The sequence below is a fragment of the Patagioenas fasciata genome, chromosome 23 (genome assembly GCF_037038585.1).
Source record: "Patagioenas fasciata isolate bPatFas1 chromosome 23, bPatFas1.hap1, whole genome shotgun sequence".
NCBI classification, from domain to species: Eukaryota; Metazoa; Chordata; class Aves; order Columbiformes; family Columbidae; genus Patagioenas; species Patagioenas fasciata.
Window position 1 is genome coordinate 75515 of NC_092542.1, and position 20147 is coordinate 95661.

Below are 20147 nucleotides of genomic sequence, written 5' to 3' on the forward strand. Positions count from 1 at the left end.
TTGCCATCAAACAACTTTTAATGATAAGGACTTAATAAAAATTAACCTTTTAGCATTGCCGAAGAGATTAAACTACATCATGGTGTAAAATCACTTCCCAGCCTAAATTCATGCATGTCACTTCTAAACAGCCGCTTGCAGATTTAGACAGAATATTTGAAGGGTTTGTATTGCAAAAGGCAAACATCACTTCGCAGCTCACAGTGCAACAGTGACCACATACAGTGATTTCTGCAGAACACAAATATATGGCAAAGGAAGAAAATAAGCAATGCCAAAGTTATTTCTATGGGCTATGTGACTTCCAACTCCGCATGATGGTGCCAGGCACTGGGGTTTTTCCAGACACCACCAGCATTGCTCCAAGCCTCAAATTAACATACATTGGCGTTGACTTAAAAGTACGATGTATGTAAACACTGCACAAATACACAATAAAGTCCACATTTGATAAAACTGAAAATGTAATACATATCCTATCAGGCAATGCATATGGGCATAGCAATAGTTTTATAACTATAGAAGCATATTTTGTAATATTATTTACAGGTGGAAGCAGAGACAAACATTACCATCAAATACATTTATTTCATCCATTCTATGAATCTTTTGAAAATCCTTGCTTACAACAAACGATCTGCAACTCCAGCTACCTAGAAAAGGAAAGCGCTCATGACTCATTTAGCGCAATAGTGCTAGCTACAAACCTTAAGCAGAGAAAACATTTTAAGAAGTAACACCCCACTAGCTAGTGGGACCGGAAAAAAAAAAAAAAAGAAAAAAGTTTAAAAGTTTGATAAGGAAGAGAAATCAAGGGCCAAAAAGCAATGAAAAATTCTCCAAAGTTGAGTCTTTAAATTGTCAGAAATCAGACGTGCCAAATGTACAATTTGTCATGCTATTTTGTTCTAGCTTCATCCTGAACTTCCTTGGAAACGGCTGTCCCATCATCAAGGAAATGCCACGTCAGATATTCCTACAAATATGACGCTACGTAAGCCCAAAGATGAACAGACTCGGCAATCTGACAGTCCTTTGCCTCTGAGTGCCTGACTTTGCAACTTCAGTAGTGTTCATCCATTTAAGTAAATACTGAGTAGCATGAAATTTGCTTCTCAAATTAAAAAAAAAAAAAAATACTCGGGGTCAGGCAATAAAAACAAGAGGTTCTTACAAGTTGCGCATTATGCTTTCAGCACTGGAGTACAGTAAGCCACAACAGCTAAAGATTACACACGTTACTTCATCTTGGCATCATAGATCAAGAACCAGAATAAACTTAGGTGAACAGTCAAGTACAACTCGTTTAAAAGAGTGACCCTCCAGAGAAAACCCTTCTTCTGGACCTAAAGATGAGTAAGCAAAAATAACCTCTACGGGGATGCCGCACACAGCACACATAAACGACCAAAATGCCCGACAGCCTTGGTAAAACCTTGGCTGCGCATTCAAGTACGGAAGTAGGCTGACGGGAATCCTAGGAGTCGTTTTATTTCCGTTTTCATCTTTGCTTAACTGGAACTTGTAAGAGATCTCACACATTGACAAAATTCCAAAATCAGGATAATTAAGAATTCTCATGGTAAACGAGACCCAAAGCCCTTTTAACTAGTTTCAGTGAGATATGGAAGATCCAGCTTTAGCTTACAAGTGCTTAATCACTGATCCCCATGCAGATTTTAACGTCACAGGCACAACTGTAAGAAAAACAAGGATGATGTGCTGCAGGCTTTCACACAAACGATTTTTCTTAAATTCTCAACTCGGAGAGTAAGCTTCTACCCAAGGGAAGCAAAAGACCCTTCTTCTCAAAGCTGGGTTATGCTAAGTCATCGCAAGCCCCTGTAGCCTTAGTTAAAAGTCTAAGATGGAAGGAAATACATATCAGCAACCATCCCTGTGGATCACAGCCAGAACCTACCAAGCAGGGTTTGGGAGCCAAGCTGCTGTGGTTTCACCCCACAGCGGCTTACTCAGAGTCGTCCTGCTGGTGGGAGCTCTGCACACCCAGGAGTCCAGCTGTGCCACTGGGCAGAGTATTTACACCACACGAGCAAGACCAGTCGCTGTCAGCCTTTACAAAGTTTTGAAACGTACCCTCCAGAGCCAGGCCTACCATAGGCAGGGGCCAGGACCCGCAGGTTCTCCCTGGTACTCCCTGAGGCCTCACAGGAGTCACCGCTGCCCTTGGTGGCCAAGGACTGGGCTGCTCTGCCTGGCCATGAGATGGCACATTCTGCCCACAAAGCTGGTGGAATGCCGCAGACCCTGTGCTACAGCAGCAGCGATGCCCACGGTGGGTGCGCAGCCCTGCAGCTGCTGCTGCTGCTCAAGAGAGACAGCGGCTGCCCTGCCCGGGCGCCAGGCTTCCAGGTCCCCTGCCTCAGGCCAGACGACGCCGCTTATCCCCCTGGGGATTGACAGCACTGTGGGGCAGCTGGAGGGAACGGCCTCGCACTGACACCACCGCGTCCTGTTGATGTGGTCCCTGGGCACAGATGGGCCTTTTCCACCTCAGGGGAAGGATGAGCAGTGCCAGGTGCCACCAACTCGTCCCTCACCCTCCAGCCAGCAGGGGAAAGCTTGGTAAAGCCAGCACAGACCTTCTGACCAGTTTGCCATGCCCACTGCTGCCGTCCTGGCAGTGCGCGAGCCCACCGCATCGCGATGGAGAAGCTGAGGGCGACGCAATGAGGCAGCGGAGGCTGTGGCAGCTTCTCCCATTTAGTCACTCCGCGCGCGCGGCAAGAGCGGGCGCTGCTCGTCGGTGGGAAGCAGCTCCTCAGTGGGCAGCAGCTCATAGGTGACACAGAGGGAAGAGAAGAGACAGCCCAGGAAGGACACCAGGCTGGCGAAGTACATGGCACCACTGGCGCTGCCCACGATCGCCGTCAGCGGCCCCATGGCCAGGGCCACGAGGATCTGCGCCAGGAAGTACTGGCAACTCAGCAGGGAGATGTCAACGCCCATCCCACGACGTGTGCCCTCGGCCTGCGAGCCTACAAACTGCAGGGAACTCAGCGTAAGCGGTTGCCACGGGAGCCCCTCTCCCTTCCCGAGCCCAGGGCTCACCTCGTGGCTCTGGTAGTAGTCACAGAGCAGGGAGTAGGGCAGCGTGCAGAGCGTGGCAAAGAGGATGCCGTAGGTAGCACACAGTGACAGCACCACATAGACGTTTCTGGAGAGCGTGGCCAGCCCCGTGCCCAGCCCAAAGGCCAAATACGCCACAAAGTACAGCGTCCGTGCACTGAACCGCTCCTCCAGCTTCTCCAGCATGGCTGCAAGACAACAGTATGGCATTCGGGGTGAACTGCCGCTAGCCAGTCAGCGGGCTCGACGGGTGCACCTTCGGGCCCCGCAGCACGGTCATTGGGCAGCCACATCTCAGCAGCAACTGTTGTACCTTTGAGTAACCAGGAGCTCACAAGTGAGTGCCAAAAACCCCCTTCCAAATCCCCCTGCCACCATGCAGCCTTGCTGCCCTACCTGTGCGGCGGGCACAGCAGAGCTGAAGCCTGGCAGTGCCCGCTGTCCCAGAGAGATAAATGGGAACAGCAGTGGAGTGGGGGAAGTGGACACACACAAAACACGCACGACAAGGTGTTGGAGTGGTGTGTGACACCAGAGTGTTCTGCCGGGCCACGTGGGCACCGAGTGCTGCTGCGCCAGAACTATGCCTATGGTGGCTGCTTGTATTTCTGGATTCAATGTATGTTGAAAATGCCACTTGTGAAAGGAACTATATACTAACAGAGATGTGTTTTCCCTGGTCTGCTGACCTCAGGTGCTGTCAGTACAGGCTAAGCTAACTCACAGAGAGAATACAATGAAAAAGATCACTTTGCTGCAGCACTAACGCTGTATGGTAGGCTATGAGCAACATAAACGGTAGAGTACTTGTTACAGAAACACCACTTAAGGGGCAGGTGTATTTTTCTCACAGCAGTGGCTAAGATGGCTGTATTAAGTACCTGAATAGAAAGCAGCACTGAATGCATAGATGCACATTCCCCAGCAGCCCATGGTGACCCCAGCGTTGTACTTCTGATACTCATCTGAGTTGTGAGGTGCTTTTGGATTCCCTTGAAACACTACTTCTCCCATGAAGTCGGTATAGAAGAGTAACATCCCCTCAAACGAAAGCCATCCTGAAAGAAGCCAGAAGTAACCTATTAGGGCTGCAGACTGTTTGCCCTTGTAAGCTTACATGAATGCTAGCAGATATTTCACAAATCACAACTGAAGACAGGTTGTGCCAAGTGAGTACTATATAACATTCAGCCACATTTACCCGAGTCTGCTGTTCCCCATGCATTATGCTACAATGTTTGTCAAAGACACTCAAGATTCTAAAGACCAAGACTTATCCTTTGATAAGTGGAAGTCGATTTCCCAAGTGGAGTCCTAGAGGCTGACTGCAGGCCACAGAATACTGGTTTAGCAAGACAGAAAAACAGATTGCAGCAGTCTGAGATGCCTTCAGGTTTTGACAGGACACAACGCTCGGTTTCACAGAGTAGCTCATCACATAGTTGTTTCAGGTTGCTGTTGTCCTCCCACACAGAACTGGAAGGAATGCTTCTTATGTCACGGTTGCAGCCTCTACAGCACCTCTGACACAGTGAGAAACTGCTCACAAACCAGCGTCAGGGCCGCTGATGCAGACAATCTCTTAATTCCTTGCACAGCCAATAAGTATTAACTACCTGTTACCTTCTGTCCAGTTTTGCGTAAACTGAATTGCTTCCAAGCCCTTCCTAACGATCAGTCATGCGCTGGTACTAGTAAAGGTAACAGTGCGTTGGTTACGGGCCCTCCTGCAGCCATGTTCTGTGCCCCGTCATAGCCTGTTCTGGGACCCCTATACACATGCTGTCACACGGAGGAAAGCGAATGCTGGTCTCAGGTGTGTAAGTAGGGAAATACAACTTCTCTCATCTTTCTGCTCAGTAATGCCAGTTTCAGAGTGTTAAAAAAAAAAAAAAAAACAAAAAAAAAGAGAGAAGGTCGATAGTTTCAATTCTTGGTTCAATGGCATTTCTCATCCCCATGTAAACATTCCATTTAATTAATGCACTGATTTAGGCCGTGGTTATTACCTTTCTAGGAATGTAGGCATTACTGTTTTATCATTCGGTTGACTGGGTTTTTTTTCCCTTCTCGGTGTTCTAAGAAACTAAATATCAGAAAGTACCTTATTGGTGAGTGTATATGGAACAAATCGTGCCCTCTCTAGTTAGCAGCTATTGCAGCAATAGATAATATATTCAAAAACATGCACCCGAGGTAGACTACTTCACAGTCAAAGCAAGACAGTGCTTTCTGAATACCTAGGAAGTGGTTGATGCAGAGGTTACGAAGAGCCTTCGGCATCTGGCAGATGGTCGAACAAAGCAGCTTCACGGAGAGCGGCTGCTCAGAGGTCTCGCCTGATCCATTCAGCTCACTCTCATACTTAACACCATTCAGCAAGATATTAGCAACCTGCACCATAAGGACTCCCAGGTCAACAAACACGGTAAGAAAAACCCAAACATCCTTTGAACAAATCTATGCAACATGACACACCTATATGATCATCTGAAAGTTAAACTCTGCTGCTGTAGTATGTCGACTTGGAGATTAAGAACAGTGTATTCAGCTCAGCTGTTAAGTTCAGTCTTGCAACAAGTGATAAATGGCAGCACTGTGCTGCAGCTTTCAGCACACTTGAAACAGTGCTCTTCACTTCTCTAGGGTATTTGGCAACCAAATCCTGATGCTAGCATAGGGAAGGCATAAATTCCATTACATTTAATAGGAGTTGTACCCACATTTAGGTGAATTTGGTTCCTGAACTTGTAGAGACATTAAGGAAGAAGAGGCCGGTCTTAAATGAAACATATTCTCATCACTTGCTAACCTTGATGCTCGATCTCTGCGTGCACAGCATGTAAAACCCTAGCCCTAACTAAGCCTGCTCTCACAAACTGGCTGAAGGTACAGCAACAGCCACAAACAAATCGACCAAACCAACAACAAACAACACAATGCAGCACCCCCCAAAAACAAAGCAAAAAAAACCAAATCAAACAAACAACAAAAAAAGACAAAGCAAAACTAAAAAACCACACACACCCCAAAAAAAACCACGCAAAGAAAAAAAAACCCCGGAGGACAGTTGACAGTTTACCTCATCCCGGATCATAAAAAAAAGGGGGCAACATACAGAGGTCTCAGACATTCCAAGTTCTCACCAACAGTGGGAGGTGAGGTCAGTCTTATCTCTGGGTAAGGGAAACCTCACCTCCCTGATGGAACCAGATGTAATGACTGTCATAAGAAGCAGCTCGTGGGAGAATTCTATCCCTGGCCCTATCTTGCAGGTATTTCTGTGGAAAGGGAAGATACAGACTCAATAAAAACGTGCCTTTTTCTGCTCTCGTGATAACTCCCTGGGTGGTGAAGTAGGGCTAACAATACCAACCTGACTTTCACACGTGTCCCTGTGAGAGCAGAACACTCCCATTTCTGCCATCTTAACAAAGGCAGTTGACAGACTGCCAGTCCTAATTCACATCCTAACTGCTATTTCACCGATAAAGTCATAGCAGGTATGCTGTTCCCATAACGACCTTTATGGGCAAACTGTCAAAAGCAGTCTTTAATGATGGGATTTGTGCACCACACATTTAAAACTATATGAAGAGATTAAATGGACAGTCTGGTTTACATGGTCATTTTCTGCCCTTACCTGTTGGCTGAAGGTTACATTTCTTCTTCTGCTATTTTCCGGACAGTGTCCTGTTACAATATCTGGAATGGCCAAGGTCTGAGGTCTTTTCAGGATCCCCGACGACCGTGGCTTTATCGCATCCAGTGAGCCCACACTTAGCGCCTCGCCATCAGGCCCTGGCGTCACGCTGCTCTCCCCTTGCTCCAGAACTCCATTTTCTCCTTGGTAACAGCCGTCAGGCACCCGAGGAAAGCTGACGCTGACAGGCTGCCTGGGCAAGCTGGCTGGAAGTGCTAAGTAACTACTGGGCCCGCCTGTAAAACAGTCTATAAGCACACTGTCAATATTTGAAGTCCCAAATGATGATGCAAACTCATTAATTCCTGTCAAGGAATTGTCTCTGCTTACAAAACTCCCGTATTTGGGTGTGAGTGGGCTGAGGGGGGACACGGGACTCGTAAAACTCGCATACAAGTGAGCTGAGTTATCGGAAGCAAAGTTTTCATTTACGCCCTCCTCAAAGAAGAGAGGTGGAGAAGGAGGGAGAGGAAGACTTGGACTCTTCATCACCTTTTTCTTCCTGCTAATGGACCTTAAGGGTCTTTCTGGAATGCTAATTAGAGTCAGCACAGTAGTGATAGTCAGTATAACTGAGGTGAAGACATAGATGACGCGAAGTTGCCCTCCCACAGCTTTTCCAAAACTGGTTTTATCCCAGTGTATTCCTCCAACAACATAACCAAAGCCACCTCCAAGACCTGGTGGAAAAACAGAGCCAAGATTATCTTCCCTAGCCAATCCTGGAAGTCAGTAGCAGCACAGCACCACTTGTCTAATGATTCGTGAGTAGAATCTGATGCGTTACTTCTGTTTTACTACTCAACCCCTTTTCAATTCAAATGTAGTAATAGACACAGTTATCCGCGCTACAAGGACAGTTTGGATGTACAAACACAGTACAGAAAGAGGGAGAAGGTCAGTGCTGATACAAAGAATTAAAAATGGTAGTTCTTTCTTTGCCAAGAACAAACCACTTTACCTTCACAGCTATTTCAGTCCGTAAAACAGAAGTGTCCACCAGCCTCGTGGCAAGGCTCTGCAATCAGTCAGCTAAGACTGTTTTCCTGAAAGTAAGTGAAAATCCATTTTCCTCACTCAGTTAGAGGAACGCAGATCTAACTGCGTCCAAGACAGACTGAATCACTTCAGAAGCATAGCAAGCTCATTACTCAGCAATGCGTTGACAGCATGCAAAACTGCCACTGCATTACTACCAACGAACAGGGAAGTTCTGAGGGCATCACATACTTGTCTCACACCATTCGCAGGGTAAAAGTCTTACGACGCTATCCTCTCTTTCTTATGAACACATTCAAGAGCATAAACAAGTCTCCTGACGGAGAGCAAAACTAGACTAGGGCAGTACAGCAATTGAAGATGGCAGCAATAAAGGATCACAGCCCTTAGGAAGCGCATTTTCCTCCCATACGTCAATTAAATAAGGCATCTTCCACACCTGCAGGATGCCGAACCTTCTCCCGCAACAGACAATTTTCTTTCCATAGGTGTTACAAATGACACAGGGAACCTTCAGATGAACAACCAAGGACTGTGTCTTGTTTGACTTTTGGTAGTTACAAAAGCCTTTTGCAGTAAGCAGAAGCTTGTTTTCAAAGTTAATTAGTGCTACCTCTCCAGGTATTCAGTTATTATGCTTATACAGGAATAGATCAGCAATTTACACTCTGCTTTCTCAGAGCAGGGCTTATTTACTTAGGGTTCATGTCACCTAGGAAGCACCAAGAAAGCATACCTGCCAACAAAGCGTGGATGTTGAGGCCCCTGTCTTGATCCACTGGGCTGCATACATCCATCATGTAGGCGTGGCTGGGATTGTCTGCTGAGTCTGCGCTGAAGTCCATGAGGACAACACCACAGACCGTAAGAATGATCCCCCACTTGTGGTTATTCGCAGTGTCAGACAAGGCACTCCCTATATCTTTGCCATTCAGCGTCAGCGAGAGCCCAAGCAAAGCTCCTGGGAACAAAACCACACCAAAGTCAAAATCAAACCATTGACTGCTTATAAGCAAAAAACCTGCATCGCTCCATGAACTAAAAGCATTATAGCACCTGCACAGCCTTAGGGCAAGCACTATTTTTCTTGTTTAGATGATCGCAGTCTGGGGAATAAGTGTGGCTGATGAAATACAAAAAATCCTTTCCCACTGTTCAAGCTTACAAATGTTTGGAGTTGTTTTTGGACAAGGAAAAACATTCTTGACCCTCAAAACGTCACCTCTTCAGACTCTGACAAGACAAGCTTTTTTATGTGTGGATCTCTGGCTGCCAAAGCATCACCTCAGCGCCACTCTCCACATTTTTCACACCCATAACACCCAACATTTTGTTCAGCCTAGTGCTACAGGAGATGTCAGAAGAGAGATGCACAATGTTTCTACTTTACAAGTGTTATGCCCATCATTTCTAAAAGACGCACCTACTGCCAAGACCAGAATGAAAGGTCTTCTCCTCCCGAATCTTGAGGTGCATCTGTCACTCCAGGCCCCCAGTAAAGGCTGCAGCAAGAACCCTAGGAAAAAGGGCATCACCCATAAGTAGCATTTTTCTACAAGCTTGTTTCACAGCCAAGTTACAATAGGTAGCTTAAAAGGCAGTTAAGGGTAGAACACCATGGCACAGTGATATCCTCGGTCGCTAGTAGTCACCCAAGTGCACACACAGTGTGCTTCCTGGCATTTCCCAGGTCAGGGACTGGTTAATGTCACGTGCCGCTGCTCACTGTCACGGCAGTTCGCTCTACATCGTTAATACAGCAGAGTTTGACGTCAGGTGAAGAGTAAAAGTACAGCAGTTTTACTTTCTAAGGGACTCTGTATTAGCAGTGGTCGACAGTCTTTAATGACTAGAATGCTTCATTTCAGGAAGTTAAACAGGAAAAGGCAATCCCACTCCTTTTTTCAGACACCTTTGCGAACTGTCTCTGTATGCTTTTTATTCTTTTAGTAAGGACATAAATGGATCTACTGAACCCCTGTTGCTAGTTTTTAAATACAGGAACAGAGTAACCAAAACTTACCCTTGCACAAGATGTAAGAGGCTGGGAAGACATTAAAAGAACAGACCTTTTGATCATGTCAGGACCATTTCAGGCAAGACACAGCAAGAATTATTCTCCACTCAGTTATCTAAAATTCTGGCTAGTGTTTCTTAACATCATAAGCACACAGAATATACTCGTGAACAGCTAAGATAGGGAAAACAAAAACACATACCACCCATCTAGTGGAAAAAAGAATAGGGAAGAAATACCATAAAGAAAAGTTACCTAATATAGGGCTAATGAACCACACCATTCCATAAAGTTGGTCTGGGAGCCCCATCTGAAGCAGCACAGGGGTAACATAAGCTGTTTCCATAGCATAGCTGAACTCAAGCCCAAAGAGAATGCACCCATTAAACAGGAGTTCTAGGAAAGACCTCTGAGGCTGGAGATCCCCAAAGTCCATCAAATCGAGAGGACATGGAGTATTTGGCGGTGGCGGCGGCGAAGGGCGAATGTGTTTTCTCCTTTTCGGATGTCTCTTGAAGTTGTTGGCCCGATGACTTATGTGCCGTGTGACCGATCCAGAATAGCCTGGAACTTGCAACCTCCAGATTTCCTGAGAAGCCACGCCTGGCAAGAGCGCAGCATCGCTGACAGGGGTTGTTGCAGACGGTGGAATCATCACGAGTAGGTGTCTGAAAGAAAAATAGCTCAGAATAAAACAGTTGAGCAAGAAAAACTTTGCTCTATTTCATTTACCAAAGTTCAAGCCATTTCTCAACATTTCGCACACTGAATATAGCCTTCGTGTTAGTTACAACCTCTTCTCTCTGTCTCTTGACATAAGGCATATACATTTTATGGCCACGTCTCCTCCATCTTTGCACAAAGGAGACACCAGAGATCCTAGCTTGGTGAACTAGGAATTGCCTACCATCATCGACGATTAACACTGAAATATTTAAAACCATTAGCAGTCAGACACGTCACTTTTCCCTGGAGGTTCCCATAACAGCAATGGGCTTACATGTATCTACAATTCACTCAAACTAAAGTAAGATGAATCACGACCTCAGTCTACGTTTACAGTAAAGCAAAACTGTGGCTTGGCTGCAGATCCAGACCTCTGCTGCAATGTGAAATCACCTTTCAGTACTGATCCTAGCATTTCTGCTGCCCAGGCTGAGGCTGAGGCTTAATGCGGAACTGAGTTTGGTTTTCGTCCTGTTTGCATTCCTGAAGTCAGTGGAGATGCGCTGTTGCAAAGACAAGGTCTGATCCCCTGCTTCTTGCTGGTTCTATTTCTGTAAGACTTTACAGGAGCGCCCAAAGAATATGTTTTTCAATTTCAGACTACACAAGCTGAACACTTGGATGACGTCAGCTGAAAACAAATATGCTTGGAACAAGAAGCTGATATCATTTTTCAGTACATGAACTGAAGCGTCAAACTAACTCCTGAGAAGACGAAACACACCTCACAAGCCACGCTCAGAACTGCTACCCCTCTCGGCGATTAATGGTGGTCAAGTGTTGAACGGCCTTCTCGGGTCTCATCGGAATCAGTCCTGTAGCCAAAGCGTGCAGACTGTGGTGTATGAAACAGCCAAAGGGACTCCAAAAGAGCACCTCAGGATAGATGCTGACAGATCTGCTGAATTAACGAACCACATGTGATTTATTGCCTCTTGTTGCCAGAAATGGAAACAGCTCATAAGCCTGACCTTTTCCTTCTGCTTTATTGCCCATGGACCAAAGGCTGCTGCTGCTGCACAGGAATGGCCCCGCATCACACCACACCTCTTCAGGAAAATCCTCACTCCTACACACTAGGAAGCAAAACAAGACTCGAACGCTTTTTTTTACAGTTCGCCTGCGGAAAAGACTCCCAGCTGTTCTGCTACTTTGGCTGTACAGAAATGCCACAATCTCCCATTTTCTGTTACCTCCTCTGGCGCACTTGACACACCAGTCTTTCTTCCTGTAGCCCTTAGCCTATGCAACGCGTATCCCCACCCTAGATCCTCCTTCATCTTCCTGCTCTATACCGTGCATTACAAAGACATTGTATCGCAAGCCGTAAGCAGTAACATTTTGGTGAGAGAAGGAAAGAACTCCACACTGCTCAAAAATACATGTGGTGATTTGCCATTACTTAGCTATTAAATTAAAAGGATACTACTGACAATGTGTCACTGGACCAGCAGGTCAGTGTAAAACTGTGACCTGAGCCTCTATTCCTCATCACCCATTTTCCTCAACTTATAAATTCCTCATTAGAGGACATATTCAAAGGATTTAAGCCTCTCCTTAGGTGAATCCACCGGGTGTTCACAACAGCTCCAAGGCAGGAAACCTCTCTTTCGGCATGCAAAACAACTACATGGCTGTTAGCTTTCACTGTCGATAGTCATTTGCGATTTTTGGCACTTGACGTTCGTTACCTCAACAGCTGTACATCTCAATCCACGGGGCCTTGGTGGTCCCGGCTCTGCTGCCAGCTGCCGGCACCGCCAAACGTACGCAGGGACCGGCCACCGCTGCTCCTCCCGGGCACCTCTACGCCCAAAAAGCGTTTCTGCTCCTTTGGCAGAATCTGGCCCCGATTTTTCTGCGGTGGGTACCGGCGGCTCCGAACACCCCATGGACCCTGCCCACTCTCGCCGCCTTCCCCACGCCCGTGTCGGCCGGAACGGGCCGCACTACCCGCGCTGAGCAACCGCCCCGGCGCGGGGCGGGGCCGCCGCCATCGCCCCTCCACGGCCCCGGGCCCACCGGGCCGCAGCGCCCCCCACCCGGCGACCTCACCTCCAGCGGCGCCCGGCCGGGCCCGCTCTGCGCCGCGCGGTGGCACCGGCCGCTCCCGGTGACGTCGGCCCGCGCGGCTGAATCGCCCCCCGCGATTCGCCGGCGGAAGCGGCCGCCCCCGCAGCGCCGTCACGGCCGCGTCTGCCGCCGCACGGGCGGGCGCCCGGCCGGCGCTGCCCCTGCCCCGCTTTGCGGCTCCGCGTCCCCACAGAGCTCTGCCGGCAGCGGGTGCGATCGCGCTCCGCTCCCCCAGAGACATCCCGGCACCGTCAGGGCTGACCAGGAGCAGCCCCCTCGGCCGCGGCGGGGTAGGCTACGCGCCAGCCGAGAGGAAAGGAAACTCGGCGCTCTCGCTTCGAGCGACCCGCGCAGCCCCCGCGCCTGCTCTCCGTACCCGGGCTCGCCCCGGAGCGCTGTCACTGCCACAGACTTATCCCATATTGGCACTGGAATCGCAGGGAAAGTGGGTCGCGATAGTAGGATTTTTAGCTGGAGCGGGGATATTTTTTGGTAGGCTGAGTAGATGCCACAGATGACGCTGCACTTCTCTCTCTTCTAATTAACAGTAGTGCTCAGTCTTCCCCCTCCTTAGGTAAGGTGATTCGTCAATTTTGTGCTCGTGTTCCAGATTTCCTCCTGGTTTGCAAACCAAAGTGCCATTACGTATTTTTTAAAAAGCTTCAACCTTAGAGCATTAAAACTAAGCATTAAGTACTAAGACCACCTCTCTGGGAAGCCTGTTCAGTGACCACCTCCTAGCAACAAACCTTTTCCTAATGTCCAATCTGAACTTTCTCCAACTCGGCTTCCTTCCGTCTCTTCATGTGCTATCACTGGTTGCAGCTGGAGTTACCTAGAAGAATACAGGCATCCATCACATAGGCTGAAGCGCTCTTTAAACCCCAACTATCCTTGTTCCTTCCACAATCCACTTATCTTGATCATTTCTGGAGCCAATGCCAGTTTGCTCTTGTCCCTCTCAAACTCTTCCAGTACATGTATTCCAGGTACACATTGCTAAATCCAAAAGAAACTGCTTTCTGCAACACTTATTAGATCAGTTGAAGAAGTAAATTTGTATTTCCATAAATGCCCAGTCATGCCAATAAGGTCTACGGCCTATGGTACGGAACTCAGTGCAAATACAGAGTAAGACACAAAAAAAGAAGCAAGTTCAAACAAAGTGAGGTGCCTTTCAATTATGTGCTCATAATGCCTATATGGTAAGAGGAGATTACCACATCAATTACACCGCCCTAGCATCCCTTACATGTCAGCTGAGTAGGTGTAAGGAAGTTGGTGGGAGGCTAATACAATGTAAGAACATAAAGAAGTCTCATATATGCCAGTTTGCACAGCACCTCCATATCTGGCCCTTAGCATACTGTCATATGACTTTAACAGCCCAGATAAATCAGTTCCTGAACCTGGATTCACCAAACTCCTATGCTGGCTACATTAACTTATGCAATTAAACATTTAAAAGGGCACTTGATTTTTATGTAAAAGGGAAAGCACAAGGAAAAAAAAAATTTAAAAGCCCACACCCAAAACACCATCAGAAATGAAACCCAGTCTTTTGCTACAGAGTGAACAGCAATGATAACAGCACTGATCCATTTGCATTAAAATTGAGTGGTCAATTCGTTGAGAAATGAAATTCAACATAGTGAATGACTATACAAGAAAAGAATGTGAATTTTTAAAGAAACAAGTATGCATTTCTGACAACTGCTGTCTGTACTTCGTAAGTCTGCACCTGTGTTGATATAACAGAGTACAAAAGGAGTTTGTGTCTGCTCCCATCCTTTCCGGGAGCAAAGCAGATCTACCCTATTCTTTTCAGATGCGAGGTGAGGCCACGTTCCTGAAATTATTCATTAAGAAATATTCTCAAGATGCCCTGACAAGTGTGCCAGGCAACTACAACACACAACACGGTGCACTGAGCTCTAATAATAGGAAAAGACAGAAATGACCCCACTGTTGACAAATACACAGAAGATGAACATAGTCTTGGACTGCAGTTCAAACTGTTTTGCAAAACAAATGAAACTTTTTTTAAACCGGCAAAGTCTTCGGTAAGTAAGTAAAGTAAGTAAACCAATTAGAAAAACTGGAATGCTGTTAATGGTACAAATGAAACATCAGTAATCCATCAGCCTAGTCTACAGTTGCTGTATCAAACAAAAAACAGAAAGCCATGGCCCCTTCTCAAACCTCAGAGAACAATTATTCAGAAAAAATTCTCTAATGTCACACTTCACTGAAACCATTAAAATGTCATGCAGTGGCAGCCCAATAGGTTTGCACTTGATTTGGCTCATGTTTCAGTTCAGACATGCAGTTCCCACAATAGCATGCATTTGCTTTCTTGAGCTTTGTGCAGTGACTTCTCAATGAGCATTTCTATTTGCTTCTGCAGGACAAACTAGTGACGCCCTCAAAATAACGGGAGGCCATTCACCTAGCTCCTGTCCTCACCGCACAACTCCTTCCATGGTTGCTCGCTGACACTGAAAACTCAGTGCAATTCCCATAATTCGTCACTAGAGGGCACTTAGACAATCCAGAAGATTGAGAAGGCACTCGGTATCTGAAGGCTGCGGTCCAACAGTTTCGAGTCCAAGTGACAAGTTTTATGTTGACTTCCTAACGAGCTCCTGCGACCAACACTTTAAGATACAGAACCACAGACATAATTATATTTCAGAACAGCTTTATCATCGTCTCTTTTTCCATTGACTAAATGAAAGCAGATTGAGGAAAAAAAATCTCCTCTGAGGCAACACGCATGCTAGGCTACATTGACCACGCACTTATGCACAAATGCTGAACACAAGTGTTAACTGCAGGCATGTAAGATACTTACAATGCAGGATATTGGTGCTAAGTGTCACTGTTGGGTGCAGCTTCAGGGACAGAGGTGCAGGAACACAAAGCAGTGTGGCAAACTCACTGAAGTACAATGTTTTGTTTCACTGTGATGTCTCAAGTGGACTACACATTTCAGAAAAGTCAAGGATGTGATTATGCCCCAAAGACCCTACAGGTTTTTTTCTGGATGTGACAAACCACAGAAAGGTGACAAGCAGTATGTCAGGAAAGCAGGAGCGAGAATCCTGGATGCAGGAACTTGCCGTCATGGGCTACATGTATTTTAGAAGTAAACTCTACTTTCATTTAAAGATAGAGCATAAATAGAGATTGCTGTCATCCCTGCTATGTTATCCGAACAGCTCGATTCCTTGCCTCTCATATTAATTGTGAGCTGCAGCTTCCGGCCAGTAGGCCCTGTCATTAGTAAGATCAAAGCTTTCTTGGCTACTGGATGTCTTATTCCTGTGATTCAATACACTTCTGATGTTCTGCTGTAGAAGGAGAGCAGAACTCATGTGATTAGTGAGTTCTGGAAAACCTCAAATCACTGCTTTTGTGAAGGCCAAGTGCAGGGCAGCACAAGGAAGAGCTCAGTCACTGCTGTACCAGGACAAGGTGGCTGGGTGAGGCACCGCGCAGAGGGCAGGCACAGCACCTGGCTGCAGGGAAGGTGGGAAATGTGACCCTGGCAGGTCCGTCAAACAGCACAGCCCTCGGTGGAAGAGGTGGCAAAGGGAACCAAACCGATGCCGCACCGGGCTGCGCTCTCCAGCCACTGCCCGAGCAGGGCTTGGGCTGGCTGGGCAGTTCCCACACAGAAACAGGGTACTCGGAGCTGAGCAAAGAAACGCGGCACGACGCTCGAGTAGTGGGCACTGCAGGAAGGCTGGAGGTGTGCCTGCTACTTGCTAAGCATTCATGAAAACTTGGGTTTATAAATTGGCTCTGTACCTTGTTTAAATTGACTTTGGAAGCTTATGGGAAATACTGCCCTGCTTGCCTGTGTTTACCACAGGGGAAATGAGAAATCACCGAGTCCCTGGGGCTAATTACTTTCTTCAAAACCCATCATTGCTGCATGTTTCTGACGCAGTGCAGCATTCAATTTTCTGCTGAGATTGTATCTATATCACATTACAGGATGAGTTGCAATAGCACCCAATGTTAATTGCAGTGAACAGACTGCTCCCTTTTCTCCTTTATACCAGTTATCAAGAAAAACCAGAAAGTCTGCTCCTGCTGTTTTTAATTTAGTCTCTTCCATCCATACAGAGTGCCTGTCAGACAGGAGAGGCAGGGGCTGTCATCCCCTTTCTGCCTGAAAGTGTCTAGCAACGAGGCAGAGACTATAGGGATGTCTACGTGCCACCCCCAACAATCAGTTACCTTATGGAGACTGACAGATGTTGGGGTGCGGTATGGCTACTTGTTGTAAACAGATACGGACAGGTGCTTGATTCTTCCTGGATGGCCCCAAAGCCGCTCTGACAGCCTTCCTTGCCTCTCATGTCCACTGAAGCAGAGAGAAGGGCAGACGTGAAGTAAAAGAGCAAGGACGCTCCTGTGCCACTCTTGGAGCTTGGCGGTCTCTTTCAGGCCCTCTGCCTAAAACACCAAAGCTACAACACTAGATCAGATAGTCCTGTTTCCAACAGGGGTTAGTAGTGGACACTTGGTTGCTGCTATTCACAAGCCAGCTTTTTACTTCTGCTGGTCTAAGTAAACTATTCACCCTGGTATTCAATTTTTGAGTTTTTTTAGGTAAGTCAAAGTGCTCTAAATATCTTCTTTCTTCTGATTTCTCACCCATGAGTTAAAGGGCCTCTCCTTGTTTGGCAGATCATTCTCAAGATGCTTTCTACTCCCCCATCAGCAGTGAAGAAGCTCCTCTGACGGAGTCCAGTGTGCAGTCGCTCTGCGGTCAGCTTGCGTTTCCTTAGAAGAGAGGAGGGAAAAAAAATGGAGAGGAGAGGAACAGAACATTCTGTCTAACAAACATTTGCTAATGCTCTTGAGCAAGACAAATGGAACAGGTAGCAAACAGTAACCCAGATTAACTATCTGCTAGGGCAAATGCATAGTACACAAAGGTTCCCTGTACACTGTTTGGATGGCTTTTCTGTGTTGAGCCTGATACACTGTTATATTAACTGACCTCTCCAACAAGAGCCATGACTTTTAGATACAAAATTGGAGGTCAGACCTCAAAATAATCTAATTAATCTCCTGTCTGGTAGAATAAGAATAGGCTTGCTGTTAGTTTGACATCTCTACTTTTGGGTTTGTTTGGGTTTTTTCCTCTCCCATCAAGCAAGAAAATAAGAGTGTCCTGACAGGAGACTTCCAAGAAAGGAATTGTTGGAAAGGAAAGTTCCATGCAATGGACTGTCCACGTTCACAGTTCATCCTCAGAAACCCCCACTGTCACCTTGTTCTACAGTCAGCGGACAGAAGTCATGAACCCCAGGTCAGCTAGAGCATATGGCAGAACAGCTGCTTACCTCTTTTCTGTTTGTTTGTTTGCAGAGAGTGTGCACCTATGTAGCAACACACATTACATAACAGTAAGTCATAAGCTAAAGGAGTCAGATTGCTAAATCCATCTGCTGTGAGGATGAGATTTTTACTTCCACCACCTGATATTTTAATTGCCCAATTAGCTCTGCCTGAATGCCTTGGCTGTGGTAGAGGAATGTTCCCTTGCAGGTCACAGTAAATCAGAAGACAGGAGGCAAGTAAGCAATGCAAAGGTAAATGATTCTTCTACAGCAAACCAAGGGCATTGTCCAGTTGTATCTTCTCTCTAGATCTGCTCCTTGCAGTAGTGTTTTAGGGATAGAACAGGCACGACACAAATAAAAGGCCGTAAAACTCTGGTCAAAAGCCAGTGTCATAGGAGGCCTCCCCTACATGGTTTAATCCCAAAATTGTATTAGCCAATTCAAAGCTATATCACACATTTATTTTTGCATGTCTGAAATTCCATAACATGTCTAATTTAGGTAACAGGGTGATCTCCTCATTGATGAGGATTTTGAAACATTTGCTGTGTCACTGAACATCGTACTATTGATTTCCTTTAGCCAAGAGGTAAGCGGAAAAGATGGCACTGAAGTGACACTTATTGATCATCGTGGAGCAGAGCGGGACTGAGCGTGGGCCTGTGGGTGCGACTCTTTGGCATCAACAGACCGTCACACTGAGGGTTTTGGTTGCAACGAATGTGACCTGTAGGTAGGTACAACTTGATGGACTTTGTAACTAATTTTTTAGATGCAATGAGAAGTAATTACTTCTGCTGCAGAAGCAACTCTTCACTGTATTGCGGGACACCTAGATCACAAGACCTATTTGTATCATAGCATTCAAAGAAATCAAAGAACACGCAGTTACCAGAGAAATCTGTATTTATAATAGATTGGCTATTGTGTAGTAAGGGCCTGGCTCTGAATAAATGCATTTGATGCAATTGCTTTCTAGAAAACTAAAAAATGATAAAAGAAACACTTCTGGTCTGTGTTCAGCTGTGGAAGCAAAAAAAGCCAAAAGAGGCTTGAAAAGTCTACATCTAGTGAAGTGATGAGAGAGAAAAGAGTATACAGTTGAAGTCAAAGACAGTGAGTGTTGAAGGGATACATGCGCTCTGCTACATGATCCCCACGTAAGGTCTTCTCGTGAACACCATCATTAAATTCCTACCCATATTATCATTTTAAATTGCTCCTTCAAAACTCAATTTGTGAACATCTCCTGGTAGCGCTCCTTGCAATCATCATGAGAGCTCACGTTAAGCCATTGAATAACGCACCTTTCCCAAATTCCTCCCTGAAGCCACCTATAAAACCAGTAGAGGTGAAACAGAATTTACTCAGTGATTACCGACCCCCTTTTGCTTCTATTTAGGATGCAGTGTCTCTCAGATTCTTGGTCATTAGAAATCAACTGCCTGTTGATCCTGCAAGTACTCACCATGCTAGAAAATCCTGTTTCTGCCTCATGCCATGCAAAGTCTGACTGGATGTTACTTTGACCTGAAAAACAAGAAACAAAGTAGGTTTGTAGCCAAACCTTGGGCTGTTGACTGCACCTGTGGCAGGAAGAGGTGCATCTCTAGCAATCAGAACTTATATTTAAAATACATATTTTCTTGGTCAGATTCTATAAACCAGGGCAGATCAAAAGAGCTGAATTTAATCAGAAAACACTTGTCCCAGATGTGATATTGACAATTTTGGAAATACGAGATTAATGGAAGCCAGAAAGGAGCTAAAAATAGCAGCAACTATACATAACCAGTTTGGGAAACAGGTAACAGAAGTAAGAGGCAGTGAGGAAGGGGGGCAACAATAAAAAAACCCAAACAAACAGCAACATCAAAAACCACACAAACACCCCCCCTCCCCCCCCAAAAAAAAAAAAAAAAAACACCTCCCAGCAGACAAAGACCAACTGCCGACACTGACTTCTCTTTCAATGACTTGCAGAACGTAAGCTCCATAGGTCAGGGAGAAAGCTCATCTCTAAAAGTATGAACAAGACAATCCAGGACTAAGAACTTGAGGCCAGCCTAAAAGCAGGACAAGGAACACCCTTTTTGCAGAATAACGGGGCGCATGCCCAAAGCAAGTAGCTGCCACCTGGGCACAACCTGGCCGACCACCTGTCACACGCTGGCCA

The 20147-nt window shown here is 46.3% G+C and overlaps 1 protein-coding gene across 21 annotated transcripts in view; it reads right to left on the reverse strand.

The window, feature by feature from the left end:
* The window catches only part of SLC45A1 (solute carrier family 45 member 1), a 50470-nt gene continuing 30323 nt past the window's right edge, over positions 1–20147 (reverse strand). For 5 of the 21 annotated variants that reach the window (XM_071798417.1, XM_071798418.1, XM_071798413.1 and 2 more), the window contains exons 3-9: positions 10065–10477; positions 9216–9308; positions 8529–8753; positions 6734–7473; positions 5331–5484; positions 3972–4148; positions 1–3278 (exon numbers count right to left, since the gene is read on the reverse strand). In XM_071798417.1, coding sequence (XP_071654518.1) covers positions 2725–3278; positions 3972–4148; positions 5331–5484; positions 6734–7473; positions 8529–8753; positions 9216–9308; positions 10065–10477 — 2356 coding nt within the window. In that variant the 3' untranslated portion in view covers positions 1–2724. Of the gene's footprint in view, positions 3279–3971; positions 4149–5330; positions 5485–6733; positions 7474–8528; positions 8754–9215; positions 9309–10064; positions 10478–11259; positions 11437–12226; positions 12549–12590; positions 12700–13357; positions 13444–16856; positions 17406–19439; positions 19502–20147 lie in introns of those variants that run through there. The other 16 variants (XM_071798409.1, XM_071798411.1, XM_071798408.1 and 13 more) reach the window with 13 other exon arrangements.